The 20,343-nt window shown below is 48.2% G+C and overlaps 1 protein-coding gene across 1 annotated transcript in view; it reads right to left on the bottom strand.

The window, feature by feature from the left end:
- Window positions 1-20,343, bottom strand: part of lpp (LIM domain containing preferred translocation partner in lipoma) — an 82,051-nt gene that overhangs the window by 41,350 nt on the left and 20,358 nt on the right. The window contains exon 4 of the mRNA XM_079739290.1: window positions 6,445-6,622. Within this exon, the coding sequence (XP_079595416.1) occupies window positions 6,445-6,619 (175 nt within the window). The 5' untranslated portion in view covers window positions 6,620-6,622. The remainder of the gene's footprint in view (window positions 1-6,444; window positions 6,623-20,343) is intronic.

The raw sequence follows: 20,343 nt of genomic DNA, 5'->3' as shown, positions 1-20,343 counted from the left end.
AGCGTATTCCAACTAAGTGTCTTCGTAAGCACGCTAAACAAGAATGCCATTGTAAGAGCATTCCACCTGCAGAGCCATCACAGTCCTTCAGAGAGAAAGTCGAACCGCGCTTACAGTCAGAAGATGATGAATCACACTCTCATTTAGAGGTTGACTGTAACCCAACTCCAATGTGGGCATGCTAGTGTTGTTATTTGTGTTGCATTGTTATTATTATCTTAATCATCAGCCTTATTGTTGTAACATAATTGTATCAGTGTTTTAATTAAAAAAATATATGATCATCATTATCATGGCTATTGTCATTATTTATAAATCTGCATAATCCTTATAAGTATTAAAGTTATTGTCAATATTTGGGTTATTAAAATACATATACACGCATAATAAATATATACACACTTAAACTGCATACAAATGTACACATGACATGTGTGACATATATGTGAACCCCCAACACACACACACACACACACACACACACACACACACACACCCCTGACCTGGTTCTAACTGATCCGCTGTCAGGGATTTAGGAGGGAAAGTTCTCCCCTCACACTTGTTCCTGCTGAGTTTTGATTTTTTAATCAGGGACAGCCCCTCGAACCCACTCCAACAAAGGGGACCCTAAAACCTGCAACCCCCCACCCTCTTTCCAGCATGTTAACAAGACCCCTGGTTGGGCCCCCCGGGGCCCCGTGCCAGACTCGCTTGTTCCTAATATGTTTTAATGCTAATCCTTCATTTTTTATATCAGTCCGGCCCTTATGTTTGATATAAAGCAGCACATTTACCAAGGAGGTGCTGATAATCCCTCCTCGGCAGTTGTTCAGCCGTCTGGGGCCTGCGTTATGAATGCTAAGCGCGTGCTAAGCTAACACAAAGTACACAGGCTAACACCAACCTACCGCCTTTTGTCCCCATTGAAAACCAGCGAGAGCCGTAGCATTAGCGCAAGATAATGCTACGCCGTCAATTCTTGGAATTATGGAGAGTAAATAAAATCTCAGGAATTAATTTTTTTGCGAGGCTTAGTTATCACACAAACATAATCACTGATTACAACCGCGGGGGAAACTGTAATCTGAATTAATCTATATTAATGAATATAAAAAAGACAACGCAATAAATGTATGGAATTATCGAATGGGGTCTCTTCAAGGCTGCTAAGCCGCTATAGAGTTCAGTTCAGCACCCTAACACCCCCAACACCCCCACCCCTCATAAGGACCAGGATCAACTAATAATAAAGCAGCAGGAAGTGACACAGCAGGCCTCTCTCTGACAGGAAGTAACCTCAACCACCAGATGCAATGGCTCTAGAGAATTCAGGGTGTGCAGGTCTGGGGCCACAGCGCTCACAGGGCTGATGGCATCACACTCTGAGCGCACAGTAAACCGCTGCAGAGAGAGAGAGATAGAGAGTTCCCCTCAAGCGCTCGTCAGATGACGAGCGTCGAGCTCAGCGCTGGGAACACACCCCATCCGCTAAACCCAGGTTAGCGTCGAGGCTAGGTCTAGCTCAGGCCTCATCGGTGAAACGGCGGAGCTCATCACGTATTGACCACTGGAGAATGATTGTCTCAAAAGGCGTCGCCCGGACAACAGAGCATTCAACGATCATTAGAGGTGGGGGGGGGGGGGGGTGCATTGTTGCAATTAATCCTCTTAGTGCCTAACGAGAACCGGATCGACGTGTTCGACCGGAGTGTGTGGATTAAACACGGCGCGTCTCTGGATTACATGTTAATGAACCACGCCTCAGAACGCAAGAGCGTGTGTGCGTGTGTGTGTGTGTGTGTGTTTTACTGTATGTGTCTGTGTCTATGTGTGTGAGTGTGCGTGTGTACATTTGCGTATGTGTGTGCCTGCGTGTGCATAGCAATTGAGAGAAAGCGACACACCAACAGCAAAAATGTTGTGTTAAATCGACCCAGTCCAGAAAGGTCAAACAAAGGTGTGCCCAACGTTTGTGTTTGAAGCTTTAATGTTTCTAAAGCATCCAAGGGAAGATTTGGGTTCTGTATCTTTTGGGTTCATGATATTGTTGTGTTTAATAAGCCTTTAAAATCATCCAAGACAGGACAAAGCTGAGATAGCATGGATGTATTTCCACCCGTCGTAACAAACCAGTGTTCCCTGCCTTTGAACACCGCACACTGGCTTTAACCGCTCCTGTTTAATGTTCTGTTAACAGACCGGGTGCAGCGACCACACCAGACGCTGACCTGCGGTCCGACGCTACATTTCACTCCCACTCTTTCACTTCCTCTCCCTCTTCACACTCCTGTCCGTGGAAAGGCCCAGAAAGAGGAATCAAGAAGACTGGAATTACTTTTGAACGTGATTTGGGAACAGACAACGAGGGGGAGAAAGAGAGAGGGTGGGAAGAGGGATGGGATCCGGGTTGGTATAAACTTTCCCCCAACATTACCGTGAGGGGTGTACCATCAGGTGAAATGAGCAGAGCGGAGGTCTGAGCCAGCGCTCCCAGCAGACCGCCGTGTTTTAGCTAACAGTCAACGCTGCTGTTTCCTAACAGCGTACTACGGTTCAGACCTGTACGTCTCCCTGGGGGACCTCGTACCGTTGGAGGGCAGCACACAGACACACACACACACAGACACAGATACATACACACAGACATACACATGCAAAGACACGCATGCAAACACACACGCATATGCAAGCACACACACACAGAACTAAAACACGCAAAGGCTCACGAATAAATATGAAGATTAAGAGACACAAACCGAAAGGAAAAGTTAAGGCACAAAAGCAGAATACATATACAAAACACACACAGGCCTAAAGAGCAGATAACAACGTAATCTCACACACTCACACACGCAAACACAGGGACATACATACCCTCTCAAAAACTCACTAACGCTCAAAAACACACACACACACACACACACACACACACACACACAGTGCGCTGTGGGTCTCTACACTAAGCTAAGAGTCGGCTTAGCTCAGGAGGTAGAGCAGTTGTCTTGTAACCGAAAGGTTGCTAGTTCGATCCCCAGCTCCTCCTAGTGTTGATGTGTCCCTGAGCGAGACACTTAACCCTGACTGCTGCTGACGAGCTGGCTGTCGCCCTGCATGGTTGACTCTGCCGTTAGGTGTGTCAATGTGTGTATTAACCGATGTAAGTCGCTTTGGAAAAAAGCGTCTGCTAAATGCCCTGATTGTAACTGTAATTGTACACTGAAGCAACGCGTGCAGGCCAAGCTCGTCCAGCCCTCCTCCTCTGGTGTAGGTACAGCTGCTGCACACAGAAGCAGAGACACACCGCTGATTTGCATCCACTGATCTCTTATCGGGTTCTACGCTACCCAGGGCAGAGCGCACGTACGATGTGCCAAGTTGGCGTCAGACATCAAACGCGCCGAGCGTGGAAGTCTTTCCACTTGTTGAGGCCTTTACAAAAGGGTTTTGCATCCGTTAAAAAGCTATCTTTGTTGTCTACGGGGAATGGGTTAGCCTAGTGATTGTTAGCACTTGGCACATGGTTCTGCGAACATCGTTACTGTACCGACAGCCATATATTGTTGTTTCTCTTTCTTCTGACAAATGCACTTATTTTAAGTCGCTTTGGATAAATGTGTCTGCTGAATGCTCTCAATGTCAATGAGCTGAAAGAGGGGGCTGAACTGGGTGCTGGACTCTGAGCCTGGGTGCTGGGTCAGACGCAACGTGTCGGGGACATTCCCAACGTGTCGGGGACCTTCCCAAAAATCGTCACCCTGGAAGAAACCATGTGGAAACACAAGGGGAAATCAAGTGTTTCTAACTTTCTAACTTTCTTAAAAGACAGAACGCGTCACCTCAGAAACCCGTGGTGCGGGTTTCAGAGCGCGCTCCGTGGGAGGGCCTGACTGAGTCCTGAACCCAGGTTCAAAGGGTTCAGAGCGTTTGTGAAATGCTTCACCTGCGCCCGGAGCGGCCCCGCCCCAGCGCAGCGCACACGGGGCCCGCTGACACGGAACGGGGAACCACTCCGACAAGAAGACGTAATTCCGTGGAAATGCTTCGAAAGTCAACGCCGCGCTGGGTCGTGCACCACGGGGCGCATGCTGCCAGAGCACTTCCTCTTTCTCTTCACTCCGACGGCCAGGACGACCTCTGACCCCAACGGAGCCCCCGCGTGCCAACATCTGTGTGGAAACCCTGGCGCGCTACTGGCCTCGGTTCCTCACAGGGGGGAGCCGTGTCCCGTGATCTATTTCAGAACCCTTTTAGGATGAAACACCCACCGACGCTCTACCTCGTCAGCTGATTTCCTGGGAATTTGTTAGAATTATTTTGCAATGAGGTCATCGAGTCAAAAGCGAAAATGTTCCTTTTTACTGTCTTTTAACATTTCTTTGATTCAACACTTGGGACAACCACCACCCACCCCCTCCACACACACACACACACACACACACACACACACACACACACACACACACGTGTTTATTTCACAACATAGAGATGAGCCAGGAGGCAGCTCACTGTATATCTAGTCCGCCCAACGGCCATATTGGGGACCCCCCCTATCTCCACCGTAGCCGTTGAGTGTCTAACGGGCGACCAACGGGCGCCTAACGAGTGGCCCGTCAGCTTGAGGAACGCTGCCGCCGTCATCAGTGGACGGGTCCGCGCACACGGCAGACCTGTTGGCTCCGACGGCTGGGGTTCAAAACTTTATTGATAGGTTTATTAGATACAACAATATCCTGGACGCAGACGACGGCGGACACAAGTGCTCCTTCTGGTCCTCAGATTGAACGTAGCGCAGTAATCACAGGAAGTTGGAGGTTATGATCTTTGAGTTGTACTTCTGTGGTTACCACACATGGCATGGATCACCTCTCGTATTAGAAAGCATGGAGGGGTCACGTAGCGCCCGCGGGTTTGATACCCGCCTGCGGTCCTATGCTGTTGTTATTCCCATTTTCTTCTTCCCCCCTCTGTCCTGTCTCTCGCTACTTCCTGTCCATTAAGTCTGGTCCATAAAGGCATAAAAAGCCTGTCAAATATGTTTTAAAATAATCAGTTGGTCCCCAGTTGGAGCAAACCAGAGACATCAAACTCATTCACCGCGGGCACACACACACGCACACACACACACACACACTTAACAGAAAGTCCTCTTGATTTGCATCAAACAATCAGACTGTTAAAGGGTAATTCCGATGTAAAATGGATTTGGGATATGTTTTGTATGATAACGAGTTGAAACGTTCGTTTTGGAACACAAAAAACGTATATAGACGCTTCCTTCAGTTGGCTGTTTTTAGCCGATTCTATCAAAACGCTATAAACTTGGAAAGATGCGGGCACTGGTTATGGTAAAAACTAAATCGCTATTTTGAACCACTTAAAAGGCTAAAAGTAGCCCGACACTTCTTTGGCAGTATAATAAGGGAATCAACATATAAAACGAGGCATTGAGAACTTTGTAAGTGTACAAATAGTTTATTAAAAATGACATTTTAAGCACACAATACCATCAGTAGATCACCCGTCGACGCCATTTTGTTTTTAAGACTCAATAAGTAGATTGGCGAACACAGAGCTTATGTGTTGCTGACGGATGTCACAAGCTCTGTGTTCGTCAATCTACCTATCGAGTATACCATAACCAGTGCCCCCATTGTTCCAAGTTTATAGCGTTTTGATAGAATCGGCTAAAAACAGCCAACTGAAGAAAGCATCTATATATGGTTTTTGTGTTCCAAAACAAACGTTTCAACTCGTTATCATACAAAACATATCCCAAATCCATTTTACACCGGAATTACCCTTTAACCAACTTAGGGACGACAGCTGCGAACACACAAGGGTTTATATGATCTGTGATTGGCTGCTGTCGCTTAGGTCAGGGCAGATTTTCCCACACGATTTGCATACATCTGAAACAGGTAGAGCGATTCTCTCATTGTGTCTGGCTCCTCCCCCACTTCTGTCGCGGCCAGAGATCAAAACAAACACTGGCCGGCTGCCGAAAGAGGCAGGGGAGAATAGTTAACCCTCAGCGGTCTAACAATCAGTGAATCAGATCAATGAACCCTCATGGTTTGAGGTCACGTGACTCCGATCGATTAACCCTCGGTGGTCGTCCGGTCAAGTGACTCGTTAGTGGTTCAGATCAATTAACCCTCAGAGGGCTATGGACTAATTAAGCACCCCAATAGCTGACCTTGCTCAGGTACGTTTAAACAGTTAAACCCTCTGGTAAGACTCCTGCCTCCATCTTTACATGTAGAAACAGACGAGTCGTTTCCGGTACGACAAAAGAAGAATGAGATGAGATAGAACTTCACCGATCAGACGGGAGAGACGGTTGCCATGGCGAAAAAACAGTAACAGAAAAGAGGTGGGAGGAGATACAGAAACAAACACTAAAGACCAGGACGAATTAGAAGGAGGCGGAGGGGATGTCCTCACCTGCGTCTGAGTCTCCTTTGTAAGGGTTGAACTTGGGCTTGGGCGCCACCACGGGGGCGAACTTCTTGGGCGCCTGTTGCTGGGAGACGGAGATGCTGGCGTTGCCGGGCGTGGTCTCCATGCGGGCGTTGACCTGGCCGAGGGGCTCGGCACCGCTGCTGGGCTGGTTCCACATGATCTGCAACCGGAGAGCGCACGTCATCATATTGGAACACACCCCGTCCCACACGTGTTGGAGTGCACCCCAACTTAAGGCCCCTGTATCAGTCCTCCGAAGACCCGTCTTCCTAAATCCCCAAACAAGGACCCGATACCAACATGGCCCCCTAATCCTCCCCTGGTCTCTGATTGGCTGGTAAAAAAAAAGGCCTTTGGTTGTGAGTCAGGCCTTCTCACAAACCGAGTCCATGCTACCGTGTGCTGTCCTGTGATTGTGTGTCAGATTGTATGTTGGATTGTGTGTTGGATTGTGTGTTGGATTCTATGTTTGAGTGACTGTGTGATTGTATGTTGATGCCCTCAGCCCGTCAAACGGCTTGTGATAACCGCAGCGGTCAAATACCTAAAGGTGATGTCATCGATACGGTGGAATCCACTCGTTCTAAGTCCCCACCGCAGTTTGACACCCTGTGATTAACTCCTTTATTAGGAGGCTTCTGCTGCCAGGTTGTCATTCAAGGCTTTTGCACACACACACACACCCACACGCACACACACACAGGATATCCACACACACACACACACACACACAGGTTTGTGTAGCCAGGTTGTCATTCAAGGCTTTTGCACACACACACGCGCACACACACACACACAAACATATCTAGAAAGTTACTTCATGACAACAATAATTCCTCAAATCCCGCCGAGCGGAGAGCGATTGGCGCAGCTCTCATTAGCGGAGTTGATATGTGAAGCGATTCTAGGGGGACCTTGAGATAAAAAGCTTATAAAAAGGAGAGAGAATCAAAAAGGAAAATGCCAGCGGTAGTCTCCAGTCTCAGTAGAGAGATTTTTGTAGCCGGTAAAAAATCATGACCAAAAATCCACATCTTATGCATGCATCCCAAGGCCAGCACAGAGGGGCTTCAAAGCCCCAGCACGCAAAACAAATACCACCGCACCATCACTGGAATTGTGAACCAAACTTTGCCGGTTGAAGGGAAATTAGAGGGGTGGTTTTGATCCTAAAGGAGCAGTTTCAGAGATCGGTTCACGGTGCTGGCCCCATTGATTTTCATGGATCAGGAGCAGATTTCTTGTCCGTGGACAATCTGCGCAGGCCCTATTCAATCACTCTCGCCCTTTAAGGCTTTTTTATGCGTTTACGGCCAGAGCAGACAGCAGTTTAAAACACACATGCAAGACAAAGAAGTGCAGACAATAAAGAAAGTACTGTGGGATCAAACGGCGTAAAGATCGAGAGCGATTGAGGGGGTATTTGCAACTCTGATGCAACCCCCGATGATTTTCAGTGTTCACACTAAAAGTCACCGAAAGAGGACAAATCTGTCTGCTGGCCATCGGACAAAATAGGAAGAACAAGAGCCTTCGGAGGTCCTCATAAAATGCGTAAATGTAAAATATTAAATTCATCCCAGCCCTTTCTATCATTTTTGTTTTTTTTTCCAAAGAGTTCACTCATTGAACTTTTATCCCCTTTTCGTTTTATTTGTATTAGAGTTTTTCGTTGCCTGTGGAACAAGAATTATTATCATGAAAACACTGCATGTTCAGAGGCGAACATGAATGCACGGCTGAGGACAGAAGCACGAAGTGTTTCGCCATCCCCCGTTTCTCAAACCACTTGAAAGATGAACTATTTATACAACGTGTCTGCCGCCTCTTTGTGTGTGTGCTGTTTGTTGGTCTGCGTTGTTGAGATGTTTCACTTTGTTCCGAGCAGGCTGCTGATATGCGGCTTAACTTGGGTTCTTTGGAGCGCACAGCGCGCAGAGAAGAAAAAAAAAACACGAAACAAAAAGGGCCCACGCACAATCATCTTTTAATATCTGCTCAAATCCACACCGTCTCTGCTGTCACCGAATGGATCTCGCATTTGATATTGCGGTTTTCTTTTAATGCCGCGTTTCAGCCGCGCGTGCTCGTGTCTCCCCTCCCCTCCCTCCTCTCCCTCGCCCCTCCCTCCCTCCTCCCTCCCACCGCTGTCTGAGCGACAGCCTTTCATTCCCGGCTCTCAAATGGCGAGCGGAACAGAGTGGGATTGGAAGAGGGAGAAAGGCAGGAATTGATCTTAGCATGTGTAAATAAGGCGCGCTTAAAAGGGATTTATGTGAAGAATGAAACACCATTCTTTTCACTACCTGCTATTTTATATTTCTGTGTTTTGCCAAATGATTTACGCAGCCAAACGGCTCCTCGGCACAGCAATAAAACAGACTTTACTTTAGTCAAACATGTGTTCTCACTCTTTTTGAGAAAGATCAGAGATATCCATGTCGTACGCTGCGGATCCACTGATGCATAAAAGTCAGACAAAAGTTTAGAACAAGGCTCGGCTCCAAACTAACACCATCTTCTCCTCTCGTTGGAATGAGGCCAGATTATCGAGGAAACGTGCCTATTGATTTAGCACCTTGAGAGAATCCATTAACCAGTGTTCATTCCCATCCATCAGTATTGTAATTTAATATTCAACTGAACTAAAAGTCGACGTCCATATCCACTGACCTGTAAGGTTTGGCCGTGAGACCAGAATTGAACCGCAGGATTAGGTCTTTCTCATCAAAAAGATCACGGCAATGTGATGCGTCTTGCTGAAGAAATATTAAATTTGAATAGCTTATCAAGATAAAGAGACTAAACAGAAGTCCTCCTGTGTGGGCCCAGTGGGCCGTTGTGTCGATCAGCAGGACAGAGATTTGTGCGTTGTGTTGCAATGGACTCCAACACACCTCTCCTCTGTTGGGGTGAGGCAGAGAGGGTCATGGGAAATGACAACAGTTATGACCTCCGACCTTAGTGGAACACAGCAGGTAAACAGGATTAAAATGGGTCAGTTCCCAAACTCTTTAACTTATAATTGACTTATTCATTACAATATAACTTCTTAAATGTATCTAAAAAAGAAAAAATAAATCTTGTGTTTTTTATGATTCTCGTGTCTTTAAAACGCGTTTGCCTGGGAAAACGTCCACTTGTTAATGCGGTATGTACTGCCATGCCGGTGTTTACAAACCCAATCTCCCAGCTTCACTTGACGCCTTTATGTAGCATAAGAAAATGAACCAGCTTGGTTGCAGCGATTCACGCTGAAAACATTCTGCTTGCACGCCTAATTAAAGCAGAGAGAGAGAGAGAGAGAGAGAGACACACACACACACACGCTGGCAGGGCCACGGCTGAGTTTATCCTCACAACAAGGTATTCCGCGAGGAAGGAAACAAGCAAGCAGAATCCGTCTCGGTAGACGGCGCTTTAAGAAGGTGTTCATCCAAGGACACTTTAAATAGACGGTTTAAAAAGGGCCGATTACATCGATTCAGAAGGTGCGGGGAAAGTGCTGCGGAAGACGTCAACGAACTAAAACGTACGTTTCTTTGTGTCATTTTGTCACCAAGAAATCTGAAGTTCTGCTGGTTGTCGAGTCTGACACCCATCTGGTTCCAGCGGACAGCTCCCTGTACATCCAGCCTGTGCCGCCATGTTGACGGGCTCGTCGCCACCTGTCGGACCACAATATGGCAGCAGCCGCATCCCGGACCGTATGTGGTGGCACGCTATAGGCCGGCGTACGAGGATGTAGAGAGGAGAGGGAGACGGCAGTAAGGCCTGCGTGAGATCCAGCCCGAGTAGAACAGGAAGTTCACCCAGACTCTGTATAGCCTCCCCCCTTATACCCCCACACCCCTCTTACACACCTGTTGTATGTTGTAAGTCCTGGCACTTATTGTACACATTTATTGTCTGTTGTACTTCCTGGCACTTAAAAGTACTTCTTATCGTAGCTATCTTTGCGTCCGCAGCAGATTGGAACGTTCACGGTCGTGTTTTGGGGAGAATGTGAAAAACATAGCATTTTACCCCTTTTTCCTCCTAATCTGAGCCTTATTTCAGTAAGAGTGACAATGTGATGATTATATGCGACATATTTGCATGTTTTTAAATAAATAAAATAGAGGGTTTCGGATTCACTGGCTCCCTAATACAGCGATCTCCAAACTATAGGTTTGTCCGTTCAAGAGGAAGAGAGGAGGCAAGGCAAACTGCGCTTGTATAACGAATGGAAGGCTTACAATTTCCGAAAATAAAACCAAACTAAGATGGCCTCAAAATAAGGGCAGTTTCACGCGTAAGAAAACACAAACTTCTATTGAGTTTATTTAGGCCCCTGGATCAATTCCAACTGCAGGCAAGCCGCTTTGACCTTTGGAGACAGAGCTGTCGATTGACGTTCCTTTAGAGTAGTCATTGCAGTGGCCCCTCCAGGCTCAGACACTAGAGAACACAAACCCGATGGTCAGGAGGACAGCGGTACAGACTACGCCGTTGTACTGCTCTCCATGCCGAGGGGGGGGGGGGAGGATTCGACATCGTCTCATAGGATATAGCCATATGGGCTGCATTTCTATAGTGCTTTTATAACCAGTGGCCCCTCAAAGCGCTTACAATATTGCCCCACATCACCCATTTATGCACCCATTCACACAACGACGGCGTCTCAACCAGCAGCCAGGGTGAGGTGTCTTGCCCGAGGACACCTCGACACTAGCTAGGCTAGAAGGAGCCGGGGAACGGACTAGTCTTCATGCTGAGATACAAGATGTCCTGGTGAAGAATAGGTCTTCATGCATCTCATGGATGAACCACTACAGACCCCAGTGGAAGTATTGTACAATAGTGTTTCAAAGTGGTAGGTAACACTTGAAAGCCCCTTATTAAATAATTGAAAGGTTCTGAAGGTACAATTTGAGAGTTGTAAATCGAGGACATTAAGAGATCAGAAGCTTTTCAAACCAAATCTAAGAATCGTCCCCTCGCTCTCTGCCCTCTCTCTGAGTTCCTCAGGCCTTGAGGGTTGCCTTTAAAAAGTATTTCATATTGTGTAGCGTCTTATCCTATCTAGCTTTGTTGTGTATGGGGAATGGGTTAACCTAGCGATTGTAAGTGCTTGACACTTTGTTCTATGAACATCCTCACAGTACAGACAGCGATACATTGTTGTTTGGCTTTCCTCTGACAAAATGTACTTATTGTAAATGAATGAACGTAAATGTTTAACCATTGTACTCTACACAAAACCAAAGCACACGAAGAAAGTGGGCCCACGTCCGAGACATGCTCAGGAATCCACCTCCACGACGCCCGCCGCACTAGGTCGTCCGGAACCGGAGACACCGAGGTACACACCAGACACTCAGGAGAAGAAACACTCCCCCGCCACCGCGGAGTGAAAGGCCACGCGTTTAACGCCTCAAAGAGGAGTCAGGAGGCAGCTCTCAGAGCCCTGTGGCAGGCAGGGACGGCTCTGGTGACGGCGTTCCCTCCGTTTGCTCAGCGAGGGCGCGGTCTCTGGCTGTCAGTCACGGTCGTTGAGGAAAGAGCTGCAGGTGTTTTCAGTGGATCCGTCTTTCATGGGCGCGCGGCGGAGACGTTCGAGTGAGGGATGCCCCCAGAAAAAGGAGGGCCGCCGAGGGAAGGGTTTGAAGCGGGGAACTAGACAGAGGAGCATGTCTGGTTCTTCAGTTACTGATGTGCTTTCTAGTGACGCTGGAAGCTGTACGGTTGTGTCAGAGACGAGCACTCATGTTAGACAATGGCTCACTGGAGTTAAGGCCAACATCTATCTATTTATATCTATATATGTATCTATATATATATATTTATCCATGTCAGTTTTATAGCTATATAACTATATAGCTATATAGAATGATAATACTACTTTTTGTTACTATTCTCTGCAGATGTCTTTGCTTCAGAAATGTTAAAAAGAACAAGGTCTATCCCCTAGCTACTCCATAATGACCTGTCTCTGTACTGTCTAACCCCTACCTGCTCCTTAATGACCTGTCTCTGTACTGTCTAACTCCTACCTGCTCCTTAATGACCTGTCTCTGTACTGTCTAACCCCTACCTGCTCCTTAATGACCTGTCTCTGTACTGTCTAACCCCTACCTGCTCCTTAGTGACCTGTCTCTGTAATGTCTAACCCCTACCTGCTCCTTAATGACCTGTCTCTGTACTGTCTAACCCCTGATCCTTAATGACCTGTCTCTGTACTGTCCAACCCCTACCTGCTCCTTAACGACCTGTCTTTGTATGAACCGTGTAATCCACTAATCTGTCTAATTAGCCACTCCTCTGCTTGCGAGGACGACACAAGCTGCCAACTTTCCCATTTATTTTAACAGATCCATATCTCAAGAGTGAAACAGCCCGCTCTGAGCCCACAACAACGTGTCAATTACCCTCCGACTACAGGATACAAACTCTGCTCAGGAGGGCACTAAAACCCCCCCCTCCCGAAAAACCCCTCGGTTCAGCGCACACCCATCACAACAGCCCTTCTACCGGAGCTCCGGCTTCACCGCCGCGCCCGCTGTCCCCTCCTCCCCCTCCCCCGACAGCCGCTAAGATCGGCGCCTGGCGTCGAGGGAACCGGGAACTCAGAGCGACGGTCAGCGGCGTGGATCAAACCGCTTTAAAAATTAAAAGGTCCCCCATCTGCGGGGGGGGGGGGGGGATGTAGCCGAGCGGAGCTAGCACGGGCAGCCGCAGCGGAAGCCAGCCGGTTGAATGGCTGAGCAGGCTAACGCAGGCTAACGGGACCCACAGGCAGCCCCCCTGTCTCCCCCACGCCGCTGCCTGGTGCAACACGGCCGTGTTGCCCCACAGCTCAAGCGGCCATTACGGAGCCGCCATGTTTTGCGTGCAGAGAGGTTAATATTTCACCGTCCCAGAAGGACGCCACGGCGCCGCATGTTGACGGATGAATAAAAGCCGAACAGTGCTCCGCAACCTCTTTGGAGCGCCAAATGTTTAATGGCGACAGAGCGAGCGGCAGCGAGGGTCAAGTATCGTGTCGTGTTCGGGCCGAGGGCCAACAGCCTTAACGCCCCTACGGAGACCTGAAACCACAGCTGTGGAGACGAGGCGGCGGCCATGTTGTTGTGTTCTAACCCATCTCCTGTGGAACTGTTCCTTCATCGGTGTGGCTGTCCAACTGTGGTAGCCCTTGTAGTTAGACGAACCCTGTTGTTGAGTACTGGAATTGATTGCTTTTGCTCACTTACAGAAACACAGACAATATATCAAGAAGAATATAGAGGGAGAATAATAGAGCTGCAGTCTTTGTTTGTTCCATGTCGTACGTGGAGACTCTTGTTTGTGTACGCCCGGCTCAGCGCCTCCCAAACACATGACTACAGACACGTCAGACACACGACAACGACTTCAAGACCTTGTCTCACCTTTGAGTACGCAGTGTGTCAAACGTCCCCAACAACGACCGCAAGTTTCCCCTTACTCCCCTTTCTCTAGCAAACCACCACCACCACTGATCTCTGTTCCTTAAAGCCCAGAGTTCCTCATCAGAGTGGTCACACCTGAACCTGGTGTGACCTCTTACCTTAGCTTTTGTTTCGTTTGTGCCAAATTACAATCCAACAAGGGTTTCTCACGACTCAAAGCAGCTGGTAAAACTCCATGTTGTAGCTCCCAGCCGGGGACACCAACACACACAGAGAGAGGCCCCAAAAGTGGAATAAAGCATCAAAGAACAAAGAACACATCTACAAATACAAACCAGCCATCCTCCCACTAATTAGTGTGTTCGCTGTGTTCCTACGGATAAAGATTCAACCCAAGCAGAAATTAGGTTGAGAAGGAAGTGGAAAATAAGAAAGAATCCCAAATTAACTCGCCTGTTAACTAGATCAAGTTCCTCTAATGTAATCTAATAAGGAAAACTCTCTATAGAAACATCCTACATGTTGTGTTGCAGGTAGATCAGCGCTTCATGTGAAATACCCAAAGCCTTGCTCAGGAGAACCTCAACAGCATGTAAAGGATATTAACAGTGGAGCTTTGGTAGCTCTGTCACTGCTAACTATAAAGATTCAACCAAATGAACCCATTTGATTGCAAATTCCAGCCTGGACCAATTTCTCTGGCCATAAAGGATAGCCAGGCCTTGGCAACAAGCAGCCACGTTTCCACCTGCCAAAGAACATTTACTGTCTGACCAAGGGCACAACTTAGTTTGCAGTGCTCTGTTACATAACGTTGCTTTGGGCTGAAGACCTGATAAGCACCTTTACATCTCTGGGAGATCTTTCCTAATTGATATTGAAACAGTGAGTGTACTTATTTACTCATTCTGCAGGACGTGTACTACATGATGAATATTGATTCGGCTGACAGTACCTGGAAGACGATCATACTTAAGTCTCAAAGTGTGTACATAATTAATGTTTGTTGTACACACAACAGCCTACGGCATTGCAGGGCAGGAACATCGACTCAACAACATCTTTCCTTCTCCATTCATATTTGAAACCACAGAATTACCCTCACCATGTCCATTTAAATGGGACTTTACTTCCATTAGATACGGCCATGCTTACGTGCAACGAATCGGTCAAGAACATAAATACACCGCATGAGTTTCCCCTCTACGGCTCGGAAGCTGAACGTCAATATCAAGGTGTGTTCGGAAGGAAATTACGCAGGTTTGTGACCAGGAATCAACGTGAAACGCGTGAAACGTTGGAGCTAGCTGCACTTAAATAGGAAGAAGGCCGAGGCGACCCGCCTAAACACGACACTTAATACTTCAGATACACTGTGTGGGGATGTGTTAATCCATAATGACAACCACTTATCTTCACCTCCACCCCCTCGTCTGAACGGGAGCCCGCTCGCCTGTTTTAAATTCATCCACAGGGGCCTTAAGTACAACCACAGGGAACACAGGGGCCTTAAGTACATCCACAAGGACCTTAAAGGAGTAGTTCGGGATTTTGGACACAGGGCCTGATTCCCAAGTGAGCCTTGGTGTTCTTTATCATTGGAGACAGTTTTCAACACATTTCATTCAGTCCTTCTAGTTGCAGAGTTCGCTCGTGCTAGGCTAGCGCACGGCAACGGGCAATACTAGCCTGCTAATTAAACAGTCTTATCCACTCCACAGTACACCCGAGGTAAATCAATTATAACGCCAGACTATAGATGTAAATGTCTGTTTTGATAGAATAATGTCAGAAATAAAACTAACCTTGCATCGCATGAATCATCGCATTTTGAGGGACTACTTTCTCAGCAGCAGTGGAATTTAACCTAGGTATCAGTCCGCCGCTGCTGTAGCCTACTACCAGGAATATAACACTGCTGCTGAGACACAGCAAGTCCCTCAAAATGCAATGTAAGGTTGGTTTTATTTCTAACATTATTCTATCAACACAGACATTTACATCGACCGTCTGGCGTTATAGTTGATTAGCCTCGGGTGTAGTGTGGGGTGGGTACGACTGTTTAATTAGCAGGCTAGCAACAAATAGAAGGACTGAATGAAATGTGTTGAAAACCGTCTCCAATGATAAAGAACACCAAGGCTAACTTGGGAATCAGGCCCTGTGTCCAAAATTCTGAACTACCCCTTTAAGGTCATCCACAAGGACCTTAATGTCATCCACAGGGGCCTCACGGCACAGCATCAGGTCGTTTGGGGGCCCTAAAGTATCCCAACGGCTCCCAACGGCTCTATGTCCCCGTGATTAGCGTCACCTGTCTGCTAACAAAGGGTTACCTGTGCTCCCTGGGCTCATCAGCCTCATCCACGCCACGCGGTCTAATTAGCACGCAGGGCGGCGTTGCGGTCAGGTAACTCTGCACCAATCAGCTCCGCAGATCGGAGATAGCACCTTTTAACTGCCACTGCGGTCTTCACTCTATCTGTGCTCTCTTCAACTGATCATTTGTATAGCCGACGGTGTCAATATTTGCCTGGGTTGATCTGAAGCACGGAGAGTGCTGGCTGTGTTCAAAGGGCCTTTGTGCACCCCGTATAGCCACTTATTTACATTCCACTATTTACATTGAGTCACCCTCTAACGGAGAGACTCCCAAGCGTCTGAGGACGGTTTGGGGAAACTCAGTGAATACCGTTGCATGGGATGTGCCATGTGATTCTCGTTATATTCAAATGATGAATTGGTGTTTTCTGGTGGCACGAAGAGCTGGATGATGGAGACGTTTGTGGAGCGACCGACAGGATGACGCAAAGGAGGGTATTTTGGTTTCAGAAACAGGGAAACTCCATCTGGCACAGCCCCAGCTCACTGGAGGAACCATCCCTGCCCCTCCCTGGCCGTGTGTGCTGTGCTACGTGGTGTGTGTGTGTCTGTCTGTGTGCGAAAACTCTCTGCACCTGTGTGTGTGTGTGTGTGTCTGTGTGTCTCTTGTGCGTGCATGCCTGCGTGCATGCGTGTGTGTGCATGTTTGTTCGCATGTGTGTGTCTGCGCAGGCGCGTGCGTGCAACTCTAGCGCACCTTTGTGTTTGCGTATGTGCGTTCATGTGTTTGCATGTGTGTGTGTGTGTACCCATGCGACTGTTTGTGTGCGCGTGTGCTTCCCTGCAAATCTAGTCTGCCATTGTGTGTGCATGTGTTTTTTGTGTGTGTGTGTTTGTGCGTTCAAGTGTTTGCATGCGTGCGCGAGGGAAAGCGATCACACTCTGGGTGCAAATCCCTCTCTAATGAGAGTAATTAGGAGTGCAGATAATGCGCGGGTTAATGGAATGATTAACACGCAGACAGCCGCTTGTTTTCCCCCATTAGCTATTGTGTCGAGCAGCTGATAAGCGTTACAATGAGATTAGGAGGCTGAGGGGACCGCAGAGCTGCTGCTACACCTCCCTGGGCCACACACACACACACACACACACACACACACACACACACACACACACACACACACACACACACACACACACACACCAGCTGATTAAACCGTTTAAACCGTGAGCCAGAGTTCATCCTCCGCCTTAAAAAGGTAGTTATATGGAATCTCTCTCTCTAACCCACTCTGTGTCTCTCTCTCTCCCAGCATCTCTAACCCAAGCTTTGTCTCTCTCTCTCGCTCGCGCTCTCTCTCTCTAACCCAAACAAGGTCTTTCCCCCTCTCTCTGACCTGAGCTGTGTCTCAATCTGCCTCTCTCTCTCTCTCTCCCTCCTGTCCCTTACCCTGTATCTCTCTCTCCCTACTTCTCCCTCATGACTCTCCCTATGCCCCTCTGTCTCCCTCCTGTCTCTCCCTCGCTCCTTCTCCCTTTTTCCATCTCCCTCATGTCTCCCCCCCCCCGGCCTCTCTCCCCGCCCGACTCTCCCACTGCCTCCCTCTCTCCCGTTTCTTGGACACTCCCGTTTGAGGACTCAAACTGAGGTCCCTCCACGCTGGTCATAAGTCAGGATGCAGGTGAGTATTTACTCTCACCGTCCACCGAAGAACCCTTTCCTTCTCCGCGTCGTGACTGAGCGACGGAGTGTCTTCACAGCCATTGACTCATCAAACCGTCTCGGGACTTAGCGGTTTGACATTATCGAAAGGCCTCATTGCACGCATTCCATCACAGCTCATTGCGTTTGTTTGGTTACACTCCGCTTCTACACATGAATATGAACGCGACGATCACTTGTAAGCGGAGAACGTATTTCACACTCTAATCCTCTCCCAGCCCGGCGACATTTTCTTTTTTTCTGGCAGTTTTAATTCATCTTCCCGGAGAAATAAAGCGGGAGAAAGTACCAGCTCCTACCAGCCCGCTCTGAGCTGGGAAACACAACCCATCTCATAAGTTAATTTCTGCGTTTACACGCGGCGCCAAAACTTCTTTAAAGGCTGCTTTGGAAACGAGTGTTCCGCAGTTCTCCGTTGCGTCGGTTGGCCTTTGCTCCCTAATGACAGCAGCGCCTGTAAATACCGGCGTGCGACTTTAATTGTGAGTGACAGCGCGTATTGACACGGGGGACGTATCAAATGGCGCCGGCTGTATTTGCTCTGCACCGCACGACTGGTGGAGATGAGAAGGTCCCGGGAGTTTATCTTCCATTCCATCTCGGGAGTTTGGCTGAGTGACAGCGGAAGATACATCACAAATAAAAACACATCACAAATAAAAAACACAACACACAAACAAGCCGACGCCACCGCGCCTCTCTCCCCACAACACTGGGGTAAATAACAAGACTTTTAAAAATATATATTAGCATAAACACTAAGCAAGACGGGGTCTCGAATCAATACCGTGACAGATATCTACTTCACTCGACTCCAGTTCAAGGCAGAACGCGAACTGTGGGAGGAGATCTGAGGCCAGTGAGACCTCGTCTCGTCCGTGCACATACCTTCTGTCAACTTTATCGATATCGTAGCGCAGAGACAAACAAAACACCGTTCTGAGGGGGGAAGACGGAGCGTGCGTTCACAGACCAGCTCGGCAATTAGCGCTACACAGGATCATACTAATATTAGCGGTTTAATTAGCTCGGCGCTACCCCACTTCATTGGTTAAGCCCTCCTGAAAAGCCACGAGGACAAACACATTGCGATCACCTCAGCAGCTGTTGCTGTCACAATACCTCCTCTTTTTCCTTCATACAGCCATCTGGCAGACGCTTTTATCCAAAGAGACTGGTTTTGTTGGAGCTACACAAAGCACCTTCAGATTGAGCTGCATTAGCCAGGGGTCAGGTGTCATCGAGCCCAGCGACGCCTCACATTGAGACCGCAGAGCTCAGGGGTTTGAACCCGGGACCTTTTCTTCAGGGAGATATACTGGGAAAACAACAATCAAACATTACACTACCTACACCACATGACACATATGAAACTACTACACGTAACAAAATGGCCGGCTGAAAGAGATACCAGTACAATAAAGTCACAAACATCGAACAAACTCGCCAACATCCATCTGAATCAGAATTCAGTTAGACTCGGCCTCGTTATGAAGAGCACCTCACAACGACAGGATAAACCAGCTCAATGTCTCTATCCAGGCCGAGCTGTGAAGACGAGTGTCTCTGGGCGGGGGTGTAGCGTACGGGGGTAGTTAGCACGCGATCTAGGCGACAATTAAACACACTGGGGTCTGACAGGAAGACGCAAATACCCAATCCCAACACTACGGTGTAATTTAGAACGCCATCGGAATCTCGCTGGAATCTCTGTCTCCGAGGGAGCGCCGAGATACCAGAAGTCGTTCCGAGTGTAGAGGTGGACTTAATTATCGCCCCGGGCGCACAAACAACGATAAGACCCGTGGACGAGCCACAATGACTGCCTGTGCGGTCACCATCTTGGGAAATGAGTTACGATGAAGTCAATCTAGTCTGCAATTAGACAGGCCACTTTCAATGATGGTGGTGGTAGAGTGTGTGTGTGTGTGTGTGTGTGTGTGTGTGTGTGTGTGTGTGTGTGTGTGTGTGTGTGTGTGTGTGTGTGTGTGTGTGTGTGTGTGTGTGTGTGTGTGTGTGTGTGTGTGTGGGGGGGGGGGGTAATCTCTCCTCACCATATTGGAGTGTATTTTTAGGACTTTTTGGAAAGTTCTTGGAAGAGCAAATTCATGAACTTCACGGTGTTCGGCGATCTATTAAAACTCCATCGCTGCTGAACTCTGACTCAACCAATGGGCCGATGCCGCTCTGATCTGAACGGACCCATTCTCCCACTGTGGCGGTCGACGTTAAGATATCGTTGACACGATATTGGACTGATGGAATGGGACTGAATGGACGTCACTTCGACCTCCAGTAGGTGTGGTGCGAGGGCAGAGCTGCTGAGAGTGACTCCTAGACGGAGGCACTGGGTTCGATGCCCACAGTCTGCCAGGCGCACTCTTCTTTGAGCCGCCGGCCAGACAAGGTGAATCACTTCAGCGA

The sequence above is a fragment of the Pollachius pollachius genome (genome assembly GCF_949987615.1).
Source record: "Pollachius pollachius genome assembly, chromosome: 7".
In the NCBI taxonomy this organism is placed as follows: Eukaryota; Metazoa; Chordata; class Actinopteri; order Gadiformes; family Gadidae; genus Pollachius; species Pollachius pollachius.
This window is presented reverse-complemented; position numbering and strand designations above follow the sequence as displayed.